Genomic DNA, 27,527 nt, shown 5'->3' on the forward strand with positions numbered 1-27,527 from the left:
GATGCTCTATTGGATTGAGATCTGGTGACTGTGGAGGCCATTTGAGTACAGTGAACTCATTGTCATGTTCAGGAAACCAGTCTGAGATGATTCCAGCTTCATGACATGGCGCATTATCCTGCTGAAAGTAGCCATCAGATGTTGGGTACATTGTGGTCATAAAGGGATGGACATGGTCAGAAACAATACTCAGGTAGGCTGTGGCGTTGCAACGATGCTCAATTGGTACCAAGGGGCTCAAAGAGTGCCAAGAAAATATTCCCCACACCATGACACCACCACCACCAGCCTGAATCGTTGATACGAGGCAGGATGGATCCATGCTTTCATGTTGTTGACACCAAATTCTGACCCTACCATACGAATGTCGCAGCAGAAATCGAGACTCATCAGACCAGGCAACGTTTTTCCAATCTTCTACTGTCCAATTTCGATGAGCTCGTGCAAATTGTAGCCTCAGTTTCCTGTTCTTAGCTGAAAGGAGTGGCACCCGGTGTGGTCTTCTGCTGCTGTAGCCCATCTGCCTCACAGTTCGACGTGCTGTGTGTTCAGAGATGCTCTTCTGCCTACCTTGGTTGTAACGGGTGGCGATTTGAGTCACTGTTGCCTTTCTATCAGCTCGAACCAGTCTGCCCATTCTCCTCTGACCTCTGGCATCAACAAGGCATTTCCGCCCACAGAACTGCCGCTCACTGGATGTTTATTCTTTTTCGGACCATTCTCTGTAAACCCTAGAGATGGTTGTGCGTGAAAATCCCAGTAGATCAGCAGTTTCTGAAATACTCAGACCAGCCCTTCTGGCACCAACAACCATGCCACGTTCAAAGGCACTCAAATCACCTTTCTTCCCCATACTGATGCTCGGTTTGAACTGCAGGAGATTGTCTTGACCATGTCTACATGCCTAAATGCACTGAGTTACCGCCATGTGATTGGCTGATTAGAAATTAAGTGTTAACGAGCAGTTGGACAGGTGTACCTAATAAAGTGGGCGGTGAGTGTATATATATATATATATATATATATATATATACATATATATATATATATGTATATATATATATATATATATATATATATATATATATATATATATATATATATATATATATATACTTATTCTGAGTTTAGAATCTTCTCTGTATAAATGTACATACAGCTATAACTGCACCCAGAATGAGTACTATATGAATGCATGAAGGTTATGCAGAGACTTTCCTCAGTCCTACATGTATAAAATGGGCACCGCACAGGGCATCACAGCCCCTGGTACTGGTCTTGATATATCAGAATATTTTTTTCATAAAAAAAAAAATAACACAGCAACTATAAACACCATTATTGGACCTATCTTCCCAGATCTGTCATGATGAATCTGTAACTTACATGGTGGCCACTAGATGGCAGTGTTTGAAAGCACATAACAGAATGCAGCAGTGTGAGAAATCCTCCTGATACAAGATGACTCTTGGTTGGACAAGGACTATCTTTTTATGGAATTCTGTACATGACTTTGGGTAAGTATGTTGGTTGTTACATAATAGAAACCTTTTCAATTCTATAAAATACATTACTATCATGTAAATGATGAACTGCTGAAAAGAATAGCATGTGGTCCATTCAGGATCACTGGGGTCCCATCTTTAAACTTTCCCCATACTTTTGTGCTGTGCTATATCATCATAGTCAATTCTTAGACAATCCCTTAAAGAGGACCTATAACTGTCCTCCACCACCACTAGTTCTTTGCATCCTATAATAGGGGCTGCGCTATTCCAGAATCCAGTGCAGGATTCATAGTGGGATTAATGTTGTGGGGCACCTGTGACCCCCAGTATGATTAGGGTAAGACACTGTGGCAGGTTCCCTTTAAGTGCGACTCATTTCCATCAGCTGACTTCTGTAGTCATAGATCCAACCTGTAGATAAGACGATGAATGGAGTGCCTGGGATGTCTGACAAATAATAGTTTTATGAAACAGAAACTATTTGATTTATTTGACTTTCAGTAAGAAGATTTAGAGTGGAGAGAACAGGACATCATCTCATTCCATTCCGATAGTGTTAAAAGGAAACACAAACAGCCTTTCTTAAAGGGATATTCCAGAATTTATTTCTGATTTCCCGAATGGAGCCTCAAGTCCCATGTTTGATTGATGCTCCACTCAGATTGTCCCACAGTCATGTAGCTGGGAGGAAATGAAGGTCCGGGATCTCCCACCCTGGATATCAATGGACAGCCCAGAAGTCATACAAGCATTAAAACTAGAATATCTTTTAAAAAGAAGGAGAAGGATTTTTTTTTATCCCAAGACTTTCTAGCTTTCACCATGACCTTATAAGGTCCATTACCAGTGAGTAATGTGCCCTGACGGTGATATTATGTATATAATGACATCATTGTCCTATAAGAGGCTACTAGTGGGTTGGTTGGCTGAAGCCTCCTGACCATTTGCCCCAACTTCACTCTACGTTATAGGGGATAATTTCCTAATTGAGGAAGGTCTTAAAGCTGGGACCCCCATCGATCATGAGAATGGGACCCCCCAGGAATAAGGCAATGGAGATCTCATTCTCACTAATGGGTGGATTGGCAGGCCCAGAATGCATTGTGTTTCCCGATTGTATGAGAACCACTGGAGATTGCTGAGCGCTGTGCTTGGGTATGAGTTGGACCCTCACCGATAAAGAAGTTTTCCTGTGGATTGGAGATCTCTTCCTACACCAAACTCTGTATAGCCCTGGTTTTATAATACTAAGCCATCGCATTGCCTACATAAGGAATAATGGCTCTGCATTATGAGGTTCTATGTGTCAGGTGTCTAGGTCAGTCGTTACTATGGATGAAAATGAACGATTTGAATGGTTTTAGGAGGTTTTATTTCTTTTCATCGCTCTTTTCGGTCCATGTGTCAGACACATTCCGCAGCCACGGCTCATCTGTCTTAGCTTCCAGTTGTTACCCTACACTGGTCTTTGCTTTGCTTCGGTACGGTTTTGGGCTCCACGTATGGAAAAAAGTTTCATGGGGTCACTAGATCCACTTCAGCCAATAAGTGGCCTCCTTGGATTTGGGGACAGCAAAGCAAGTGACCTCCTATAGGCAATAAAAGATATCCAAGGAGACTATTAATTTACCAAGGAGGGTCATCTGACCCACCAGAAATTTGACTTGAAAACCAGAATAATGTGGGAACTGGGAGCCATAGCGGGGTAAGTACCCACCCCTCCCCCCACCAGGTATTTCCTCAAAGGTCCCTTTAAAGGAACCCTCCAGTCAGTGCCGATTCACTGTGTTATACCTTGTGCAGGGCCTATAGCAGTGGTGGTGAACCTATGGCACGGATGCCAGAGGTGGCACTCAGCACCCTCTATATGGGCACCCTTGCCATCACCCCAGGGCAGGGTTCGCCAGACAGGACTCAAGGCCTCTTGCAGTCCCAGGCAGCCTAGGACCCTAGAAGGACGCTACAATGATAATCCAAACTTATTCTCCTTCTTTCTACTGTATTGGTGTCCTCAGGCGCCTAGACAATTTAAACCTCTGGAAGTTTAGGGAGTAATAAGTTACTGCTTAAATTGATGCATTGGCACTTAGCGAAAAATATGTGGGTTTTGGTTGTAGTTTGGGCACTCTGTGACTAAAAGGATTGCCATCACTGACCTATAGGGAGGAGCAGGACTCCAGGTTGTAGGAATACAATGAAAAGGAGTCCTGCCCCTCCCTCTAGACCCCGCACCTTGTATTATTCCATGAATTAGCTTTGACTGGAGTGTTCCTTTAAGTGAATATATTATGGAAGTAGGTGGTGGTTTGTTCACTTTAATCTTCTTCACCCTAACTTTAACACCGGAAACACAATAGCAATGAAGTCACGTACAGTTATGAATGACATGAAATCTCTGTCACTACAGAAGTGAGAGGAACTTTATGCTGGATGAATTCCTTTATGTAGTAATGGAGACCTTGAGTTATTCTAGATGGGTTTTATCTCCCATTGATTCAATCTCCTCACGCGGCGGTTCAAGGGTTGAACATGTTGAGGCCATCGAGCTTTATATCCAGAGTCTTTGTAATTTGATTGAAAATGTGACACAGCCGGCAAGGAAAGATCTTCTCCCTCATCCCTCGCTGTTTACGATGTCTGAGGGTATTGCACATAGCAGCATCATTTGTGTTACTTTTAATTAAATGTTGGATACAGGGGAAACTTTTTTTATGTTGAGGAACTTAACTACCCAATTGGGAAAGGGTTAATCAATGGGAAATAACGTTAAAATATTAGTCATTATAACTAATACTCCAGATCAATACTTATTGCTTATTGCTGATTTATTATTGTAAGATGTTATTGGTTGGGTTGTTGGGGTTGTCAATTTGGGACTATATGATTTTATATTTGCAAAGATATCAGTGCACTTAAAACTTTTAGATCGAATCTAAGATTCTCCTGGATTGAAACTTCTGTGAATATTCTTGCACTATTTGCGCGGTTGTAATTATGTTTTTCCAATAGCTAGAAAATGTCTATGGTTATTAATAGTAATGGCTCCTATCTGCAACATCTGCAATTCAGTTTATATAAAGGAGGGAGTCATAATCTGCGCCATAATATTGTATAACCTGATATCCAATCCTTGCATGGAGGAAGCCCAGTTCCACACTGACCCTACTTTATGAGCCCATTATTATTGGGATATGTTTGTAATGGTGGTGGGCTGTACACATGCTGCATCTCGCAAATTTTGCACCAAACATTATTTAACCAATCTTCCCCAACTGGGAAGGTGCCTGAGCAAAATGTTCCTCAGTCACTTGTGTCCTGGAGAGGTGTCTATATTGTGTGCAACCTTAATCATTTGTGACTTTTGCCTTTTTAGCCTCTGATTACCATATTGATCCCCATCATTTTGATGCATTGACATCTCTTGATCCATCTATGTCAGTTATAATAATTCTTTTATTTATATAGCACACACAGATTCCGCAGCGCTGCTTGCCATAGCAGTCCCTGTCCCCAATGGGGCTCACAATCTCATCAACCTACTAGTATGTTTTGGAGTGTGGGAGGAAACCTGAGGACCCGGAGGAAACCCATGCAAACGCGGAGAGAAAATACAAACTCTTTGCAGATGTTGACCCTGGGACTTGAACCCAGGTCCCCAGCGCTGCAAGGCTGTAGTTCTAACCACTGAGCCATCAGTTGCCACTGATTGAACACTACTCCTAAGGGTAGCATCCGGGTGGTGCTCTGCAGTAATGTCCAAATCCCCACATAGAGGTAAAAGGGGACCCTTACATATCATCCTCAGGAATAGCCCTATGCTAAATCTGTTCAGTAAGACAGTGGGGGACATTCATAATTTTTGGCACTAGTCGTTCTTTTTCGGTGCCTGATTTTAGCGGGTTTTTGCACTTGGGGGTTGATGTTATATTGTAGCAACAGCTACAAGTCCAGCACGACGTGGTTTGGAGATAAAATCGTTACTTTATTGTCATCATTAAAATGCTTCCATAGAGGACATCACAGGTGGCGTCACAGACCTTGAGAAAGACACTGCTGTGTCGAAACGCGTCGGTCTGTGGCGTCACCTGTGATGTCCTCTATGGAAGCATTTTAATGATGACAATAAAGTAACGATTTTATCTCCAAACCACGTCGTGCTGGACTTGTAGCTGTTGCTCGTGTATCCTGTCCTTACGGTCGTGCTCCTGACCGGTCCGTGCACATGAGGAAAGGAGAGATTGTCCACCTTCTGTGGTGAGAGCCGGGATTGGAGGTATTTGAGTCCAAATACTTTCCTTCTTTTCTCTGGATGTTATATTGTGGTACAAGGCCCTAATGTATTTGGTGCATCATAAGAAGATGAAATGGGCATCAGAAATGTCTAATCACATTCATGAAGAGATTTAGAAGTTGGTAGACTTGCCTTTTATTGGTAGAGCTGCACCCATATTGAGAGACCAAATAAAAAACACGTGAGTGTTGGGAAAGAAGCTAAATTGTGGCTCCGATATATAATAAATGTGGTTCATCTGTCACAAATTATAAAAAAAAAACCACGACCGACAAAACAATGGCATGAAGTCGATAATGATTACCCCCCAGGAAGCGCACTCCTTACAGTGTATAAAGGATGGGATAGATTTGTAATGCATAAAACCAATGATAATGTTACCAATAACTGTGACCCTATACAGGCAGAACCCGGGTTACCACAGGATAGGTTCTTTGTAGCTCCAGAACAATTTTTTTCTGTCTCTGTGACAATTGGATTTTCAAATTTTTCATATATTTGCGCTTTTCCTTATTATATTGTCGGAGGTAACTGGATTGTAGAGCAGGACATTCAACAGATATAAAGACTATTGTCTCCCTCTATGTTTTTGAGTTTGGAACTTTTTTTGAATCAATGTATGAAAACTTTTACCTTAGTGTGAAGTCTTGTTGGAGAGTAAATCTCCTATCTTACTATAGGATGGTGCTGTATACTGAACCTCCGAGCATCCTCACGGGTCTGGGCTCTCGTCAGAGTGACAGGGGGGTCAGTGGCTTCCTCTGTAGTGGTGCTCAGCCCCGCTCTGACGTCTTACACCCTGGCACAGCATTTCACATGTAAACATTAAGAAGGCCATGGAGCTATCATTCCTGGATATGAACATTCCTCACTGGGCACAAGGTGACATTTCAAATTCTTGTCATATCTTTGCATGAATCATTGGCCCTACTGTATAAGGGTTACCACATGGATAGTTCACAAGAATTCATTGCTCAATATTCCAAAACCAAATATTACACTTTCTAATTTTACTATTACAGGCGGTCCCCTACTTAAGGACACCTGACTTACAGACAACCTGTAGTTAAAGATGGACTCCTCTGCCCACTGTGACCTCTGGTGAAGCTCTCGGGATGTTACTATAGTCTTAGGCTGCTATAATCAGCTGTATGTTGTCTGTAATGAAGCTTTATTGATAATCCTTAGTATACTTAAAGCAAAAAGTTTGGAAACTACAATTGTCATTGGGGCAAAATAAAATTTTATCTGGATCTACAATTATAAAATATACAGTTTCAACTTACATACAAATTCAACGTAAGAACACACCTATGGAACCTATCTTGTATGTAACTCGGGGACTGCCTGTATCTCCAAAATATATTAACTTAGTCACAGTCACGGTGCCTAGGTCTATGCACAAGTGTCCCTGGTTTATCATGTTTGATTTTGATGGTGGATTTCCCTAAAAGAGGACTTTGTTAAATACCAAATGCAACCCACGGAGAAGGCAGGTGCTGTCCATGGAAGATAGTAGCCATGTTTTTTTTATCTTATACAACGGCTCCTTCATGGTTCTCCTCCTGTGTTACAGCTGTTGTAAGATTTTAGGCTACAGACAACTAGCGAACTAGTGAAGTGAATTGTCTGATTTGACACTGGTTCCACATGTATTTTGCACCAAAATGTGCATCAAGTACAATCCTAATCGCAAGAATCCCTCCCATTAAAGTTAATAGGGGTTGCTCCAACAACCCTTCTCATGGGGCTTATTCTCATGGGTCCTCCAAGGAATAGCCGAATGTAGGAGACCTGGGAAAATGACAGTACAACTCCCTATTCGTTATTCTAGCTCTCGAGGAATACATCTGGCCACATGTACATGCAACTTAATGAGACATTCATGTTGTAGGATAAAGACCTAGGCAGAGATTTATCAGAAGTGTCTGAGAGCAGAACTGTTCCTTTTCTGTTTAACTGTATTTTTATTGAAAAGAAAAGGTTTTATAAATTTTTCCACATATATTATCAAATTTGGGTTCATAGGTTAAAGAAACAGAAGGCCTATGAATATGCCCTAGCTCAGCAGAACTGTTCTACTTGGTCATGGCAACCAATCAGAACTCAGTTTTCATTTTATAAACTACTGTAGGAAAATGGAAGCTGAGCTCTGATTGGTTCCCATGGGCAACTAGATCATTTCTGCTCTCAGACACTTCTGATAACTCTGATTATTGCACTAACATGACTTATGTTCAGTTTAATATGACAATGTTGTGCAATATGGTTTCAATAAAGTACCATTTAATATTACACTATTTTGAAATTTTACAAAGATTGGGATTTGTTTACTTCATGGTATCCGTTTGCGGTTTAGGTTAAAATGTAAAAAATGAGTAACAGCTGACATCAAAATCATTAGTTAAAGCAATATTTTAGTTGCATTGAAATTTGGCATTATATGAGTGGTCTATGCAAAGGAGATGGTCACTGTACAAAATGTATGGGAAGCTACTGGTCTTCTGAAAGATGTGGTTTTCAGTTGTTATCTCTGCCCCCATAAGCATTACTGTACATGATCTATAGGGGTAAATATGCAAGAAACAATGACCCTTTAATACCTAAAATAAGCTCCTGTTCACATTTTTAGCATATAGTTCACCAGAATATAATATAGGAAGTAAGACACATCAATATCAATTTTAAAGGGGTTGACAAGAAGTAAAATAAATGGCAACTTTCTTCCACACATTGCACCCCACCTGTCCACAGGTTGTGTCTGGTATTGCAGATCAGCCCAATTTACTTAAATTGACCTATGGACAAGAGATACGCTACCATGTGTTCCCTATACTGGACATCTACCGTATTTTTCGGACCATAAGGCGCACCGGATTATAAAGGGCACCATCAATAAATGCCTGCTAAAACGTCTAGGTTCATATATAAGGCGCACAGGATTATAAGGCGCACCTGATTATAAGGGTGAATGAACAGCAGGTGGCAGACCTGTGCACAGCTCAAGGCAGCTGCTGTCTGTAAGTACGGTTCATATATAAGGCGCACTGGATTATAAGGCGCACCTGATTATATGGATGAATGACCAGCAGGTGGCAGACCTGTGCACAGCTCAAGGCAGCTATTGTCTGGAAGTACGTTTCATATATAAGGCGCACTGGACTATAAGGCGCACCTTTGATTTCAAAGGATTTATAGTCTGAAAAATACATTATTTAGGCAAGCAAAGCCTTATGGGTAGGGGAAGGGATTGCAGACCCACAGTATCTCCCCTCCTCTCCTAGGATGTATCACACTTCCCATAGGCGGCCATTATAATCTATACATCAATATGCTGTTTGCAAATGATTGTTGTGTTATTCATGGGGCATAGAATGAAATGTTACATCATTATTAGGGCAGGTGTATCTATCGTCATGTATGGGATGCTCCATATCAGTCCAGGTCAGACACTTGACAGATTTATATAATGGTAAAGCAACTTGTTAATATTTATAGTCATTTAAAACAAAATCATAGAAAAAGACTAAAATGTTATAAAATCAGATAATAGATATGTATTGGTATGTGATGTAAGTAGGTTTACTGTTCGCTGGGCTGATACTATAGATCTGTCTATTTGACTACCTGCTTTTCATGATCCCTAAACAGTGGATCTTGTGGTCCGTTTTTGTTATCAGTGTGTAATTGGAGTTGTGTGTCCGCAAAACGGTCCATGTGTTATTCGCGTGACATCTATTTTTATAGATCCACAAAAAAACCCCCAGAAAACTGGAAAATCATTGTCAGTAGCTTGTCCCAAACCCTTGAATAGTGACACGACTATCTTAAATAGAAACTAATCTGCAAATACGGACCATGTGAGGGTGACACCCTGTTTCGCAGAGGTGTAACTTGAGGGGGTGCAGAGGTTGCGGTTGCACCCAGGCCCAAGAGGTTTAGGGGGCCCTTATGGTGGCACTTTCCCATATGAGAAGACTATTACTATAAACCATACATTATAGTCAGGGGGCCTGGCACAGACTTTGCACTGGGGCCCATCAGCTTCAAGTTACCCTGCAGAGTATCATAGGATCCTCCATTGGGCCCAAGCTCCTGGCCAATACTGGATTAGTAGAAGACAACCCAATTTTGAGGCTATTCGGGTCTATTTCCAAGAGAGTGGGGGGCCCCCAGGATAATTTTATCTGGTGGTCACAAGGACACATGACACTTGTGTTGCATTTGTATTTGTATTCTATTAGAAAGCACAGGCACCAAACATAGGAAGGAATAGGACAGCCTTAAGACAACCTCCATGCAGATCAGTGAAGGGTCCATTGAAATGAATAGGTCAGTGTGCCCTTGACAAAAAGGATAGCATCCACCTCAAAATAACGGCCAATGGCCTGCTGAAGATAACATAATACTTAATATATATTAATAAAAACCAACATGAAATTTTTTAAAAACCACGGCATTTGATATAGCCAAGAGCTCAATCCTGTCTACTAAATGAACAGAGAGGGGACTTGTCAGTAGAAAATACCAAGCAGGATGTGCATAGCACACTTTATTTCTATAAAACTATTAAAGCCGTTACAAAGTATTCCAAAAAATACATTTTAGTAAATTTACAGCGGTTATTCAATTTTATTAACGCAAATCATCAACAGTCTTCATCCACTGGAGGTCCTAATTCATGTGCACTTTGTATCTTCTTCAAAAAAATATTATTACTTTCTAATAAACTCTTTGAGGTTAAAATGGCAAGATTCCTACTGCTTAGAAGGAAAGAACAGAAAACAATAATAATAATAATTTCGTGTAACAGTCTTGTCAAGTTCTATGAAGTCGAGCAGATGCGAGTTGATACAAAAACGAAAAAAAAAAAACATTAAAAAAAAACAACATAGATAATAAGCCATAACGTTACCTTGTGAAACTATTTAAATTAAAATAATATATTCTCATATTGTACACTATTTCAAATAACGAAATGCAATTCAGTCAGTATTGATCTCTGAAAACAAAAAACAAAAGAAAAAACCAAAAAAAAAACAAACAAATCTAATTTACATTTTCTGTGTAGAAAAATATAATTTACTAGCCCCCTTGTTTGAGACAAGTCTTACAATTATTTAACACTTTTAGTGACAGCCGGACCTAGCTTAGATCCTTAGGGACACCTACCATAGAGGTCTGTCGGGAGAAGGTAGACAAGGACAAGGGTGATGGGTGATGGGTGGACAGTACCAAAAAAGTTAGGACTGACTTGACATGTAGAAAAATAGAATCTGCTGTGTCAACCCAGTCGTTGAAGGTTCACGTGACAATAAATTATCAAAGAAACTAGTTAAGGCTTCTCAGTGTCCAGTTCATATTCAACATCTATTCCAAGAACAAACAAATAAATAAAATATTCAGTAGGAAAAAAAAAACAAAAAAGAAAAGTAAAGAACAAGATGACGCCAAATAATAATACAAAAATAATAATAACAGCAAGGACAGAGAGACTGGGGGCGAGTCTTGTGTCTACTTTGAAGTGTCCTACATTAAAAATCAATGTCTGGTGATCTTTCAGCTGGACCTCGCTGACATGCCCAGTGGGTGAAGAGAGTCATGATCCAAGATCCAAGTTCCTATCCGGTACAGAACCTGGGAGTACCAGTGGATCCCTTCAACATGAAGGTGGCTGGGGGATGGGGTATAGTCTTGAGGAGAAAGGAAGGAGAAAAGTTTAAAGGCAAATCTTAGAGGGGCAAATGCCATATGTGCCCAGCTGTGTTCTTCAATGACTGCATAACAGGAGGCCAGTACCCCATTGATGACCACCGTTCCATGAGAGGTGACTGGGGCATAGGCTCCAATGTCTTCTTCAAGGTGGACTCTCTCTACAGTCACCTCCTTCAGGCTCATGGAGCTATGGTCAGCTACAAACACCTGATCTCCAGGTCTTATATCACTGGCAAAAATAGACTTGAAAGACTTTCTTGTGCCATTGCTTGGGCTTTCTGCCCTGAAGAGAAGATGGGCAGCCGTCAGACGGATGATCTCTGTGGGGTGAGATGTCTCTATGGCATAAAACAACTTCCTGACGCTGTCTTCCCTGTCTATAAAGAGGAGGAAGTCACTATAGACCAATCTCCCATCCGCATCCGCTGCCAGCACCCGATCTCCTGGCACCAGATCCCGCACTGCCTTGGCACCGCCCCCCTCCGTCCACACGGTTGCATTGCCCGGAAAGCAGCCGCCCGTTTTTGCAGCCACTGAATTCTCTGCAAGAGAAAAATGAAATGTAAGAAACACGTCAGTACATGTCACGGATACAACTACTACCCTGTTTCCCCTAAAATGAGACATCCCCTGAAAATAAGACCTAGGACAATTTTGTTCAGGCTTAGAAATGTAAGGCCTCCCCTGAAAATAAGACCCAGCGGCCGTCACTGCAGCAGCTCCCCCCGCGCCATACATTAGTATTAGGAAATCTTTTAGATGCTGCAGAAGGTTGTGACATGAGGAAGAATTCATGGAAGTAAATCACTGACTGTTGTGCTGCAAATGTGATCCCAGCAGCCACCAGGATAAGAAGGGTCATCTATGGAAAGTGCTTTTACTAAACACCAGAGATTGGGGCCAATGATTCTAATAGAAATGGAGTCACAAGAAATATAGCAGGAAATTCAGAGTTTGGAGAGTCATAAGGATGTTAGAGAAGTTGATTTTTTTGCTCAATGATAAATGTAAATTCTTGTTCATGGAAAAATCCCCTGAAAATAAGACTTAGTGCCTCTTAAGGAGCAAAAATTAATATAAGACACTGTCTTATTTTCGGGAAAACAGGGTACTTTCATCTAATATACAGAAATACCCTGCACAGATGTGTAATAATGTATATCCAGAGAATTTATGATTAGCAGAAAAATATCCTAATGATATACATAATATTATAACTATAGTAGGATTGGCAAATATGGACAGGCGACAATTGCATTCTTCTATGAAAAGAAAGTGTTGAGAAACTTAGCGAGATTTTATAGCCTAAATCTTATCTAGTATCAATCTACCCATCTATCTTGACTTATTGTGAAGTGAAACATAACAAAGGAATCATTCTTTCTTTTATAATATTTATCTTGTTTCAATCTGGTATCTAAATAGCAATCATCTTTTGCTCTATTGCCTTGGAGAGAGAGGGTTTGCTGCTGCAGTGGAACGAGACTACCACTGCTTTTCAATCAGCTATATTCCTCCTCCAACTAGATCACGAATATTTAAGAACCTGACCAAGGGAGTGGTCCGCCCCCCGAAACGCGTTGTTCATTAATTTACACTTTGTTGAATAAAATGAATTTGTGATCAAACATTGGTTGAACCTGAAATCAATGTAGCAGCGCACTGAGGAAGCTCCATTTTTTTCCCTTTAATCCACTGCCATCTTTTGCTCTATTTACAGATATCAATCAATATATGTTTCTCTGCCTTTTCCACTTATCCTTATGCTTTTCTTATCCACTAACTACCCATCCCTCCATTATTCTCATTTATTTCTATATTATCTATCTATCTATCTATCTATCTATCTATCTATCTATCTATCCCATTCTATAATCTATTATCTATCCCATTCTGTAATCTATTATCTATCCCATTCTGTAATCTATTATCTATGTATCCCATTCTATAATCTATTATCTATCCCATTCTATAATCTATTATCTATCTATCTATCTATCTATCTATCTATCTATCTATCTATCTATCTATCTATCTATCTATCTATCTATCTATCTATCCATTCTATAATCTATTATCTATCACATTCTATAATCTATTATCTATCACATTCTATAATCTATTATCTATCACATTCTATAATCTATTATCTATCCCATTCTATAATCTATTATCTATCCATCTCTCTCTCCTATCTATCTATCTATCTATCTATCTACCTCATATCTATCTATCTATCTATCTATCTATCTATCTATCTATCTATGTATTAAATAAACATCACATGTATCGATCTGGTATATATGCAACTATCACATATTTATAGAATCTATCAATCGTTCTTTCTCTTAATAATAATAATCAGTCCCTGTCCCCAATGGGGGACATATTATCTATGTATCCCGTTCTATAATCTATTATCTATCTATCTATCTATCTATCTATCTATCTATGTATCCCATTCTATAATCTATTATCTATGTATCCCGTTCTATAATCTATTATATATCCCGTTCTATAATCTATTATCTATCTATCTATCTATCTATCTATCTATCTATCCCGTTCTATAATCTATTATCTATCTATCTATCTATCTATCTATCCCATTCTATAATCTATTATCTATCCCATTCTATAATCTATTATCCATCCCATTCTATAATCTATTATTTATCCCATAATCTATCCATCCGTCTACTCCTATCTCTCTATTTTTAGATGCCCCTGTGCCCCCTCATATACACATGTAGTAATAATGGATTGCTCCTATCTCTCCCCAATCCTTGTTATACTCGGTGATAAACTCCTCAGTAAACACTAAGCTGCTCCTTTATGTCCGATCCTTAAAGCTTCTCCCAGGAAGAACCAAAAGAGGTGAAAATGAGTTTTTTTTTCTGTATCTTTTAAAGTCTTTATCACTACTAGTTAACAAATTAAACAATTTACAAAGAAGAAGCGGGAGAAGTCTGTGAAAGTTTCTTGTAGCAAACAACTTGTGCATGTGTTGTAGTGTCTGCTGTGCTACTGTGCTGCCCCCAGCAGAGAGCAGCTTTGTTTGTGTGTTTTGGGGGCTGTTGAATAGATCTCCCCCCATACATCCCCTCTACAAACACATCAGTGAATTGGCTGAGGTGTGAAGATTTGGAGGCTTTGAGTAGCTCTTGTTTGGGTTCCCTAATTAAAATCCAATTGTCATTCGGATTCCCTATAACATAATGGGGGCACTCTTGGAGGAGAGGATGCTTCAATTTCTTCCCAGCTTTCCCCCCTATTTGCTCAGGTGCAGGGACACTGAGTGCCAATTCACACACATACACTCCAGACTCCAAGAGGGACTGTTTGCTCAGGACAGACACTTTCCAAGACCCTGAAATGTAATGGGTTTTCTCTCAATCCTGCCCCTGTGTCATGGTAATAATAACTCTCATCTCAGGCCCCATTGTCCAGGATCATACTTTCAGTCAACAAGATATCGTCCTCCTAGGAACTATGAGGCCTTAATCTCCTCATCACATTCTCCTGCATGAAATGGAGTCAGGACAATGGGAGCCAAGATTTAGCTGTAGGCATCTAAGATTTACTCTTGGATTGAAGATGGCCCAGTCACACGACCTTCTGGGCCACAGCAATACATCACAGTCACCCTACAATGTATGATGTGTGCACAGGCGGATTGTAATATTCTGCCATGTCTCAGTGTCATCCCTCAGATAATACCCCGGCAATGGGCCTGAGAAACAACATCATCTGGGAGTTGTGCTTTATAGAGGCCGACACGGAGTTGTATCCCTATATCCTCAACACTAGAGGGATATGAGAACAACAAACTTTGCTTTATTTCTCAAGTATTCAAATGTAACCATCTATCAATTGTCTATCTATCTCATATCTATCTATCTATCTATCTATCTATCTATCTATCTATCTCATATTTATCTATCTATCTATCTATCTATCTATCTATCCATCTATCCATCTATCTATCTATCTATCCATCCATCCATCCATCCATCCATCTATCTATCTATCTATCTATCTATCTATCTATCTATCTATCTATTTATCTATCTATGCAGATTACTTTTTATTCTTTATGTACAGGTATGACATTTTGGACATTTTTGGACCGTTAAGTCTTTTATCTTGTCTATTCATCTTTATTATCTATATCTCTATCCAGCTATCTAACTATCCTGCAATCTAAATATTGATCATCAGTCTATATATCTATTTTTTATTATCCATACATCCACAGTATCTATCTATCTAAGAATAGAAAGCGTCAACTTGGGAATAAATAGCACTTGATTTTGGGTCACTATTTTCTATTATTATTTAATATAAGACCCGGCCTGGTCCTGTGTGCCGGCACCCATATGAGATATTTAAAGCAGTGCAGCTGATAAATTTTTGTCTAGATTTATCTTTTCGTTAAGATTTATCTATCTGTCTATATTTGTGTCCTACCTTATGCAATGTATCTGCCTATTCATTATTATCTATCTTATTGTCTCTGTGTACTTAATTTATCTTAACTTATTTATTTTAAATATCTGTTGAATATCTACTTATTATGTATATATCATCTTTCTTATCTCTACCATTTCTATGTATCTCATATCTGTATCCTATCTATGTGTCTTATCCATGTACTTTATCAAACTATCCTTCATTCCATATTATCTGTCTGTCTATCTCTATTTATATCTTATGCCATGTATCTGTCTATACATCTTTATTTTGCGATGGAAAAGCAGCACTCCAAGTGATCCAAATGTGATCAAAGGGGAAATTTATTTTGAGAAGCCAGAGGAAGAAGTTTAGCCAGAACCTGTGGACATTGCAGCCGCCATTACTAGGTAATTCTACACAGTGCTGCCTTGTATCTTTTTGTTTAATGCATCTTTATTATCTATCTATCTATCTAAGTATCAGAAGATCCACATATAGCAGAAATAATTGGTGCAAAATCCAAACGACCATTGGCAGAGGTCCTCAATCAATAATCCAAGGTATAGGCAGCACTCCAAAGATAAAATGAACTCAGGGTATCTTTATTCCACAGCGTTTTGGTGGCAGCACTTTTTCCTTGGATTATCTATCTATCTATCTATCTATCTATCTATCTATCTGTCTATCTATCTATCTATCTATTATCTATCTATCTATCTATTATCTATCTATCTATCATTATCTATCTATCTATCTATCTATCTATCTATCTATCTATTATCTATCTATCTATCATTATCTATCTATCTATCTATCTATCTATCTATCTATCTATCTATCTATCTATCTATCTATCAATCTATATCTAATTGACTCCCTGTCTGCTTAATTTAGCTTAATTTATAGCTTATATATTTTAAATATGTTTGAATATCTGTCTATTATCTATACATCATCTTTAATATCATATCTATCTCATATCTATATCCTATCTATCATATGTATATATCCGGAAATCTCTCTAACGTTATTTTAGACACATGCATAGACATTTATTTATCAGAAGTGTCTGCGGGCAGAACTGTTCTAGCTGCCCATGGGAGCCAATCGGAGCTTAGCTCTCATTTTCCCACTTCTTTTTTATAAAATTAAAGCTGAGCTCTGATTGGTTTTCATGGGCAAGTGGAACTATTTTATCTTAGACAATTCTGATAAATCTCTATTTATGTTGTATGTACCTTGTATCCGTGTCTTTTATCTATTATCTATCTCATATCTATCTACCCATGCATCTTATTTCTTTCTGTATCATGTATATGATATTTTATAAACATTTATGCCCTATATAAAAGCATCATCTACTGCACTTTAAACTATTCCATTTATGTCTCCTTTTCCTATGATGTACAGAAGATGTATAGAACACGAGTTATGCCCTGAGAACATCCTGAGTACATCGGTCCATATACTATAGGTGTATAAGGTGGTGAGTGTTGTCCATAGCAGACAGATGGTCAGTGCACAATGTAGGTCAGCCTCAGAGCATGGTATGCTTGGTATGCTTTAGTGGAAGGCTGAGCTCTTGCTATACAAACTCTTCTTTCTACATCAGGATTGCCATCAGGATAGGCTTTCTATGTGTTTATATAGGAAAACAGGCAGGTGCCGACTACAGCTTTGCTAAAATTTGGGAGTATTCCAAGTAGGTCAAGTCTGTTTATTAAAACATTGTATCATTCTGGTTTGCTACATTGTAAAGACCTGAATGTATCATAGAGAAATAATAATAAGACAAGAAGCAGAGGAGAACAGACCTGTGATATCAAACAATAAAATTAGAAAGCTATTGCTGTCTACCTCTGTGTAACATAAGGACCTGGCTTCATATTTACTTAGCAGGTAGAAGGTCCAGTGCATTTGCAAGTCAAGGAAGTCTTTAAATTTATTAGTTACTGTTTATCTTAAAAAACTACTGAACTTCTGTGAAGAATATAGCAGAAAAGTTAATGAACTGTTATATCAGTGCTAAATGCCCATAGCGAGGGGATACCCTAAATTAAAACCATATTCCCTTTATGGGCTATTGGAGACTTGTTAAGGCTCTGTTATGTATCATGAAAAGCCTCAATCTTTGATGGTTTATTACCATCTTATTGCTAAGAACAACAACATTATCTGGAAACCATTAAAAAAATCATGCAAAGGGATCATAATACTGAAAGCAGATATGAAAAGTCATAAAATTAGCATCAGCTTATGAGTCTCTCATAGTAAACTGAACCTTAAAGTCACAAGTAGAGATGAGCGAATCATCTAAGATTCGTAGAAGCTTTGTCAAAATTTTCTATTTGGGTCCGTATCAAATTGGTGTAAACTAATGATGGTCTGATTGTCCTGGAATTTGGTATATACCCCCTCGAGTCCTCTAAAACATGGATTTTTCATGAAAAGCTGCTGTCTAGTTTTGGTCTTTTTTTCTACCCATCCCCGCTCCTTAAGCTCTAGAATAAATGACAGCATTATCTAGCCACCACTTTGAAAGATTCGCCTGAATCGAATCAGAAAAGCTTTGTAGTCGATTCGGTGCCTGAAAAATGCCAGATTCTTACCGAATCTACGAACCAACATTCTCTTCTCTCTAGTCAGAAGATTGTTCACTTGTATCTAATATATTTACTAATACATTCACATGAGGGAACAAAATAATAAACAAACAAATATAAAATGTAAACAAATAGATTTTGTTTATCTTCGGGTCAATAGGTAAAATATTCGGTGCCCAAAAGTTTACATAGTTGTAATACCCCATTTGGCTGATTAAGGGGTGTATAGATTTTCTCAAACATGAATAGGAAGATTCTATATTGTCTCATACAATGGTCTTACCTGCTTTCACAGAGCAATGAATGTGAGCTTTGGACTCATAGTAGACCCAGTCAAATCCAGCCTCTACGGCAAGTCTTGCCAGCAGCCCATATTTACTACGTTCCCTATCGGAGGTGGTGATGTCCACTGCTCGACCTTCATAATGCAATGAGTCTTCTGAATGGTGTCCATCTTCATCCCAACCTTCTGTGACCCGCAATTTTACCCCCGGCCACTGGTTCATCACTGAGATAGCCAAGGCATTGAGTTTGTCTTTACATCTCTACAAGGCAACAGCAAACAAGAAGAAGGTAGTAAAAGGGTGTTATTTGCAGGATACAAAAAAGTTCCCTCCAAACTATGGCAAGAACCTGCAGGACAGGTTTGTGACATGGAAGTTACTTATTTATGATAAGAAAACTTTTGCACTGATAAAGCCAAGGATCAATTACAACTTTCTTGAAGTATAAGACATTTATTGCCCTGTCCACTTGCCAGAACTTTACTACTTGTGTTAGTGCATGTTGTTCTGCACTAGATATATAGACAAAAGCCAGAATTAATGCACCAATCCAAAAAAAGGATATAATTCCCCTCATTGTGTGTTTATTTGGTAAGAAGGTCATAAACTCTTACACTTAACCTTGTCTTATATGTCCAAAAGCTTTCTATGATATCTACTAGAAAGTAGGTATCTCAAGCATACAAGGGGTTACTATAGGGTGCCCTCTCTATGGCTTTATCATGAATGGACCTCATTAGTTGATGTCTTCGTATAGGATCTACCCTTATAAAGTTATAGCATCGCTGCATTAGATCCTACCACACAAATCTACCCAGGATTTAGGATTCGCTTTGCTGAAGTTTTGCCGGATTTTTCGTAAGATTCGATTTGGATCCAGACCGATGTTGCTTTAATTATCATGGAAATTAGTAAATTAGTAGGCCTTTTATACACATGAGGTCCTCGATTTAGTAACTTTTTCACAAATTTTGAACATTTTCAGTTGTCACTTAAACGCTAATAGTGGTGCAAATGGATAATAATGTAAATTATTAAAAGTCTGTTTATATTATATATACAAGACTTGTCCGAAGCAAATCCAAAAATACTCTGATTCCATATGGTGCCTGTAAATCACTAAATTCGTACCGAATCTACAAACTGACTCATAGATTCGCTCTTCTCAAGTCATTCTATTTTTACTACCTGATCAGCAAACACAACTAAGAATCCCAAGGGCCTGGGAACGTGAAAGGAACGGAGGAAAGTGTTTGGGGATGTGAGGATGTCACTCACTCACCATGCCACCTTACACTAATGCAATGATGGACTTCACCCCATGCAACAAGTGCTGTCAGGTGTTTAAATGGGACCCCAGGATTTATACACCGGAAAAGTCCATGGATCCTTTTCACATTAATTCCTTGTTGAAAAGTTTCTCAATACCTTGACACACCATTATCTAGTGGACAAGACCTCGCCTTGCAGATCACTCACTAGGCTTCTTAGTGCAGGAGGTATTTCTAGCTTGTAAAGTGCCTCACACACACATCTATAGAGATCACTACTTAGAAAACCTCCATTGCTTCTGCCAGGGAAGAAAACATGCTGGGAATTGTAAACCAGATAGGGCAGGGGCTGAGGAGATAACAATGTTAAAATAACAGGTGACTTGTACTTTAAGACAGGGAGTGAACAAACATTATTTATCTTGAATGTCACTATTCTCCTTCACTTGTATGACATCAATACATTTGTTTTCCCTATTCCCCTCCATCTCCTTTCTACAGGTCACACAAGTCTTTTTTTTTTTTTTTAAAGGATTTATGCCAAAAGAAAGGGGCAGCAATGACAAGGGCAGGACTGCAAATAGACGTTGCATGATTCATGATAGCTTATTGACCAATGTAGAGGATAGCCAGGGATAATTCATGTCCATAATGATCCCTTAATAGAGCAAGACCAACAACTTGTTGCTGTAAATGATTTACTGTCCCCTTCTTATAGTTGATCCTAGCTAAAGGTGAGCAAATCTATTTGGTCGATTTGTAGATCCGGTACAAACCTGACGATTTTAAGGCTTCGATTCCCATTGTCTCAGCCCATCTTCCTCATAGATTGTAAGCTCCTGGGAGCAGAGTCCTCATTCCTATCGGTCCAACTGACCATGTTATCACTTTAATTAATGTCTTATTTTAACTTATTTTATATGGGGTCTATGTACCCCATGATCTGTAAAGCATCTTGGAATATTATAGAAATTAATATTAAGATTTATGATTATTTCGGATTCTCTTCTGAACATCTTGTATGTATAAGATAACTGATGTCTAACGGATAAATATAAAATATCCATTGATTTCAAAAGACTTTTCAGGGTTTCCGTTATTGTCTCTTTGCTCCATTTCCATTATTATAGATTAAGTTAACATTAAAAAGCTTCGAAAAAATTTACGAAAAGAGAAAACAGTTTCTATTAAAAAACTATGTTTTAGAGAAATAGAGGAGTTATATAACAAATTCCGGTTCTGACCCAAATAGAATCTTACAAAAAATTGGCAAAGCTTCAGTCTAGTGAATCTTGAATGATTGGCTCCTCTCTAATCCTTGCCTTATACATATCTGCTGCTGATCCTGTAGAATATGGGGGTAAGAGAGTTCCAGTCCCTCTATCCATTACCATAAACTCTTGAGATGTATAAAGCACATGATTCTTATTCTTGCTTATATGCATTTTGTGATTTTAGAATAAGAGCTGAGATGTAAATATTTATATAATCAAACTTCTAATGTACAAACCTACAACTTAAAGATCATTGGAAACTTGGGGTAATTTCCTAATATCTAGCAGGTCCTGCAGTGGGATGTATTACATTAGGTGATTCTAACTTCAACTTTACCATAAACTTTTGCATTATTCTTTAGTCCACTGAGACTGATATGAACAATCTACAATCTCTACATCCCAACATTTACTAAAGAGCTAAAACTTGGACACTAACTTCAGATCAACAACTTAAGTCAGACCAACAACCTAAGTAACCAGACCTACAACTTAACTAAAACTTTAGATGTTTACTTTTAAGTCTATGGGGTTTTGTAATCTCTTACAAATCTCTTTAAAAATAATTTCTTATTTGACTTTTGTTTTTAGTTTTACCTCCTTCCCTGCACACAATGAAGAAGGGACACAATATACTACAATATTACATGATATTTGTAATGGTTCTTTATGAGTTAATCCAGTCTTTCAATTAACACAATGTACCTGAGAATATTGTCTGAATAAATGACATATCAATTAGTTCAATGTGTCATTTCAGTGCATATGATGTGTAATGGTTCTTTAAGAGTTAATCTAGTCTTCCTGTTCAGTTTTCATAATATGCCTGCAATGTAGTGAGAATATTGTCTAAATACATATCAGGCATATCATATACTTGTCAGACTTATATCAGTATGTATGTGCTGAGTTATGGGTTAATCTAGTCTAGCATATACCTACAATATACTTAGACTATTGGCTGAATATTTGACTAAATATTAATTATGTATGTTGGTTCTTTATGAGCTGATCTAGTATTTCTGCTCAGTTTACAGCATATACATATAATGTACTTAGATAATGGTCTGAATACTTTACTTTTATCATTTGTGTATATTGGTTCTATATGAATAAATCTGGTGTATCTGCTTAGTTTACATCATACACCTACACTACTAAGACTATTGGCTTAATACATGACTTATATCAATTGTGTATATTGTGAGTTATGATTTAGTCTAGTCTTTTTGCTCAGTTTACATCATATACCTACAATATACTCATATTATTGGCTTATCTATTGTGTATATTGTGAGTTATGATTTAATTAGTATTTATACTCAGACTATTGGCTGAATATTTAACTTTTATCATTATATCAATTGTGTATATTGTTTCTTTATGAGGCAATCTAGCATTTATGCCCAGTTTACAGCATATACATTGTGCATACATTATATACTTTTGGCTTAATACATGGCTTATATGAATCGTGTATATTGTGAGTTATGAGTTATTCTAGTCTGTCTGCCAAGTTTACTACATTCACCTACAATCTATAAGAATACTGACTGTATCTATGAGAAGACTGACTGTATACATAGCAAGTTCTTCATTGATCGTTTACTGAACTCTACCTTCACTGCACATGGAGGAGGCCAAGTTATCCGATGTTCCTCTGATAGACCTGTATAAATGGGTAAGGCAGAGCCTGGTCCCTTTGTGCCAGCTCCAGTTGTATTGTCAAAATCCTGACCGTGAAGATTAGACTATTCATGAATTCACTGGGTCGTGTGCCACAAATCAACCCCAATTCTGCTGAGCCACAGTGAAGCTCAGCAGGGGTAGCCAGACCTAAGGCTTTGTGTTGTCCAACAAGATCTCCCTGGCAGCTCCTAATCTCTTCACAAATGGAAACACTTAGCAGTTACCTGTGAGGGTAAACAACCTGGTGGGCTTCCAGAATCCCACATTCCTCATAGGCTCTGTGCACCTAGGTGTCTGCTTGGCACCTGGTTGTCACTTCACTCATAGCAATGCATTGCCCCCCTCTCCCTGCAGAGTCATACTAATAGTATATAGACAGGACTCAAGCTGTATACAACTTCCCTGCAGTCTGTCATCCTGCTCACATCTGTCTCTCCCACTTCAGTTAATATTAACTAGTAACTAAAGTATTAAACAAACATTTTGAAAGTTTAACAGAGTCATTGAGAGAAAATCTTTACATACTAGATAGACTGGTGAGGCGGGTCCGGGCACCTGCCAAGAATCTACCTGAACAAGAAGTGATTGGCCTCTGTACATGGATATAAGAAGGTCCTGGTGCCAGTGCATCTAATGCCACCTGGTGCCATCACCCCCGGGCCAGGAAGAAGTCACTTCTGCATCTTAGTAAAGTTTACAGGAGGTCAGGAGTTCACGCACTGGCAGCTTATATGGAGAGAGTGGCACAATGGTATATGGGTGCCACAATGATATATGGGTGCCACAATGCCACAATGATATATGGGTGCCACAATGATATATGGGTGCAAAATCTGAGCCATGCACTGGGTTTATCATTCCACATGTTCTTGCTTTATCTTTTCAGTATGAAGCATCTATCTATCTATCTATCTATCTATCTATCTATCTATGTTCTGTCCATCCATCTATCTACTTATAGATGTCATTTCTATCTTGTATCTATGTATCCTTCAGGTCTATATGCCTTTTACTGTATTTATCTATCTGCATATCTATGTAATTTCTAATCATGTCATAGCTATCGATCTTGTATCAATGTAGCCTTCACATATCGTTGTCGTCCTCATCTCTTATGTATCTTGATTCTCTGCATCTCATTTATTTCTATATCATATCGAAATATCATTATTTAACTCATATCTTTGTAGGTTACATCAATATGTCTATTTATATCTGTGTATATGTAATTCTAGATCATATATCTATCTATCTATCTATCTATCTATCTATCTATCTATCTATCTATCTATCTATCTATCATCTATCTATCTATCTATCTATCTATCTCCTATCTATCTCTTTCTATCTATCAATCTATCTTAATATCTTTTTTGATTTCTATGCATCTAATTATCCATCATCTATCCATCTGTTTATCTATCTCAAAATACTTTTTGCTTTCTATGCATTGAATTATCTATCATCTATGTATCTTATTATCTATCTTCATCCTTCTCTTTCCATGTATCTAGATATCAATCATCTATCTATATCTCTCTCTCCCTCCCTCTATCTCCTATGTCTTCCCCTGTCCTCCCTGGCAGGGGGCATGAAGTCTGCCATCCCCTGGGCTCCACTCATTGTCCATCTTCGTGCAGTACAGAGTCACAAACTGAAACACAAGCCGTTGCGATCGATACAAGTGATGAGTAAGTGGAGCTGAAGATGTGTCTGTCTGAGCAGCCTCAGTGCTGACACCAGGCTCCTTACACTCCTTCTATAGTAGAAGAGCACAAGCTTCATGTCTATATACAAGTCAGTACATTATATCCTCTATCCCCACCTATATAATGTGACAGTGCTCACCAGCAGATGTGCTACATATAGAGCCCAGAAAACTGCTTAGCCCTGTGGCAGGACTGGGGTTAAGAAGGGTGACCCCCAAGCCCGGCTGTCTGATCTGTGCTCATTCAATTGATCTGGCATTCAGTTCCTTAAGGGACAGGGAAATTTAAGGTGGCAGCTCAGATATTCCAAGGGGAGCTGAAGAAATCCTCGAGAGACACAATGCAAATACACGATCTGATCTATGTAATAATATTGTCATTATAATCATTTTATGTCTATATCTCTGTCTGAATGTCTAATAATTATATCTACGTCTGCCTACCCATCCATGTAATGTCTGTCTATATGTCTAATAATCTGACAATTAATTGTATGATCTAGGATACCTGTCCATGCATTATCTATAGTCCTGTCCATCCATCCATTACCTATATCTAATTTTATTATGATTTCAATAATCAGTATGTCTATCTCTGTATCTATATATCTAATCATTATATGTATGTATGTATGTCCATCCATGTAATAATTGTCTATTTATCTGTTGAATATATTTATTTTCTGCTATCTATCGATCTCTGATATATATATATATATATATATATATATATATATATATATATATATATATATATATATCCTATAAATACCATGGGAAGCATCCTGACCTCTGTATACCCCCTACTGCTAATAAGCCCTGGTGCTGATGGAGTTAACTCTCCAACTACTCCTTTCTGGGAACCTATTAATTTACAATATCTCATTGGAGAAGGGATGATGTCATGTAAGCCAAGTGACAAGGGGAAGGTATCAGAGGATGGCACCGGGCATCCTTAAATACATATAAATATATTCACGCTCTGATGGGCAATGCTGTATATAATGCTACGGTCAGATTTAAAGGAGCAGGCGGTCGATTGAGATTGGACTGGCTATTGTGGAAGGATCACTGGGCAATGTCTGTCAGCTTAATTCAAGATAGAAGGTTATAGCATTAGATGGGTATAGAATATCAGAAATATGTGATTAGATTGTGGGTTATAGAATGAAAGATAGTACGGATCAGGTAAGGAATAGGTTAAATAATTGACATGATATGTAACAATGTAGACTAGAACAAAGTCCATTCACTGAGCAGGTATATATATATATATATATATATATATATATATATATTCTATATATATATATATATATATATATATATATATATATATATATCTAACAAGGAGCCTAGTCTGGATACAGTGTTTCAGATATATATCTATATATGTGATTGAGCCAGGTCAGGATAGAATGTATAATGATATATATATATATATATATATATATATATATATATATATATATATATATATATTGATCACATTGATCCTGTTATACAATACGGGGAACATGTTGCATTCAATGGCATCTAAGTTTCCCCAAGTCCCTGGATATAGGAGTAAGGAGTATACAGGAGGATATCATGCATGTACCTGGGTCATGAGCCTGTCTGCTGCTGTGTTCTCCTCGTCCTTAAATATGATGTCAGAGTTATAATTTGGGGTTAGCTCCTTAAACCTCTCCGAGTTCCTGGTAATCTTTCCTTCATATCTTCCACTGGCCCCCAGGGTCCTCTCTCCCACATTGGGAACAAACTGCTTATAGGTTAATGGGGGCAGTTTTTTAGGGTGTCTTCTCTTGCCAATCCCCCTGCCTGGTCCACAGGCTGAAGCAGGGGGGAGCAGCAGGGAGCTGATGAAGACCCCCAGTAGGAGAGCTCTGAGCACCAGCAGCATCTCGTCCATGTGAATCCAGCAGCAGCAGTGGTAGTAATAGTTGTATAATGCTCTAGTATCAGAAGGATAGTCCTGCTGTCATAGGATCCAGCGCTTCCCTCCTGGACAGGTGCTCAGACAAGAATGAGCTGCACATGGGAGATCACACTCAGGGCACAGAGGCTGCACACAGGGGGCCCCAAAAGTTTTCCACAAAAAAAAAAAAAAAAAAAAAAAAGGAAAAAAAAAAGACTGACAGTAAGTGCAGGAGCAATGAGGAGTCAGGAGCTGTGAGAGCAGGGAAGCTACAGCCTGGATATTATACAGAGCAGGGCCCCAGCTGATTGGCTGCACCAGAGCTGCTTCTCCTTCTAATAGAAGCCAAAGGAGAGATGAGGAGCCTGAGCTCTGTGTATAGGGAGGGGGCGGGGCCTGACACTGAGGTGTGTGCTCTGCCGGAGCCTCTGCCTGTCCTCACTGTTACACATGTATCCTCTGCCTGTCCTCACTGTTACACATGTACCCTATGCCTGTCCTCACTATTACACATGTATCCTCTGCCTGTCCTCACTATTACACATGTATCCTCTGCCTGTCCTCACTGTTACACATGTATCCTCTGCCTGTCCTCACTGTTACACATGTATCCTCTGCCTGTCCTCACTATTACACATGTATCCTCTGCCTGTCCTCACTGTTACACATGTATCCTCTGCCTGTCCTCACTGTTACACATGTATGCTCTGCCTGTCCTCACTATTACACATGTATCCTCTGCCTGTCCTCACTGTTACACATGTATCCTCTGCCTGTCCTCACTGTTACACATGTATCCTCTGCCTGTCCT

General features: G+C 38.6%; 1 protein-coding gene across 1 annotated transcript; it reads right to left on the reverse strand.

Moving 5' to 3' along the window:
• Nucleotides 1-10,310: 10,310 nt before the first annotated feature.
• On the reverse strand, nt 10,311-27,019 carry SHH (sonic hedgehog signaling molecule). The gene is made up of 3 exons (XM_072153954.1): nt 26,399-27,019; nt 18,856-19,117; nt 10,311-12,056 (listed from the first exon to the last, which is right to left on the reverse strand). Exons 1-3 carry the CDS (start codon nt 26,708-26,710, stop codon nt 11,359-11,361), a joined length of 1,272 nt encoding a protein of 423 aa, XP_072010055.1. The 5' UTR covers nt 26,711-27,019; the 3' UTR covers nt 10,311-11,358.
• Between the last annotated feature and the right edge of the window lie 508 nt (nt 27,020-27,527).

This window comes from Engystomops pustulosus, chromosome 5, assembly GCF_040894005.1.
Source record: "Engystomops pustulosus chromosome 5, aEngPut4.maternal, whole genome shotgun sequence".
NCBI lineage: Eukaryota > Metazoa > Chordata > Amphibia > Anura > Leptodactylidae > Engystomops > Engystomops pustulosus.

Excerpts from the sequence above, each read along its gene's own strand:
- SHH (XM_072153954.1), bottom strand. The coding sequence starts at position 26,710 with ATGGACGAGATGCTGCTGGTGCTCAGAGCTCTCCTACTGGGGGTCTTC. Across the intron at positions 19,118-26,398 it reads CAGACAGGCTCATGACCCAG|AGATGTAAAGACAAACTCAA; the intron begins GTACATGCATGA and ends GTTGCCTTGTAG. Across the intron at positions 12,057-18,855 it reads TCATTGCTCTGTGAAAGCAG|AGAATTCAGTGGCTGCAAAA; the intron begins GTAAGACCATTG and ends TTTCTCTTGCAG.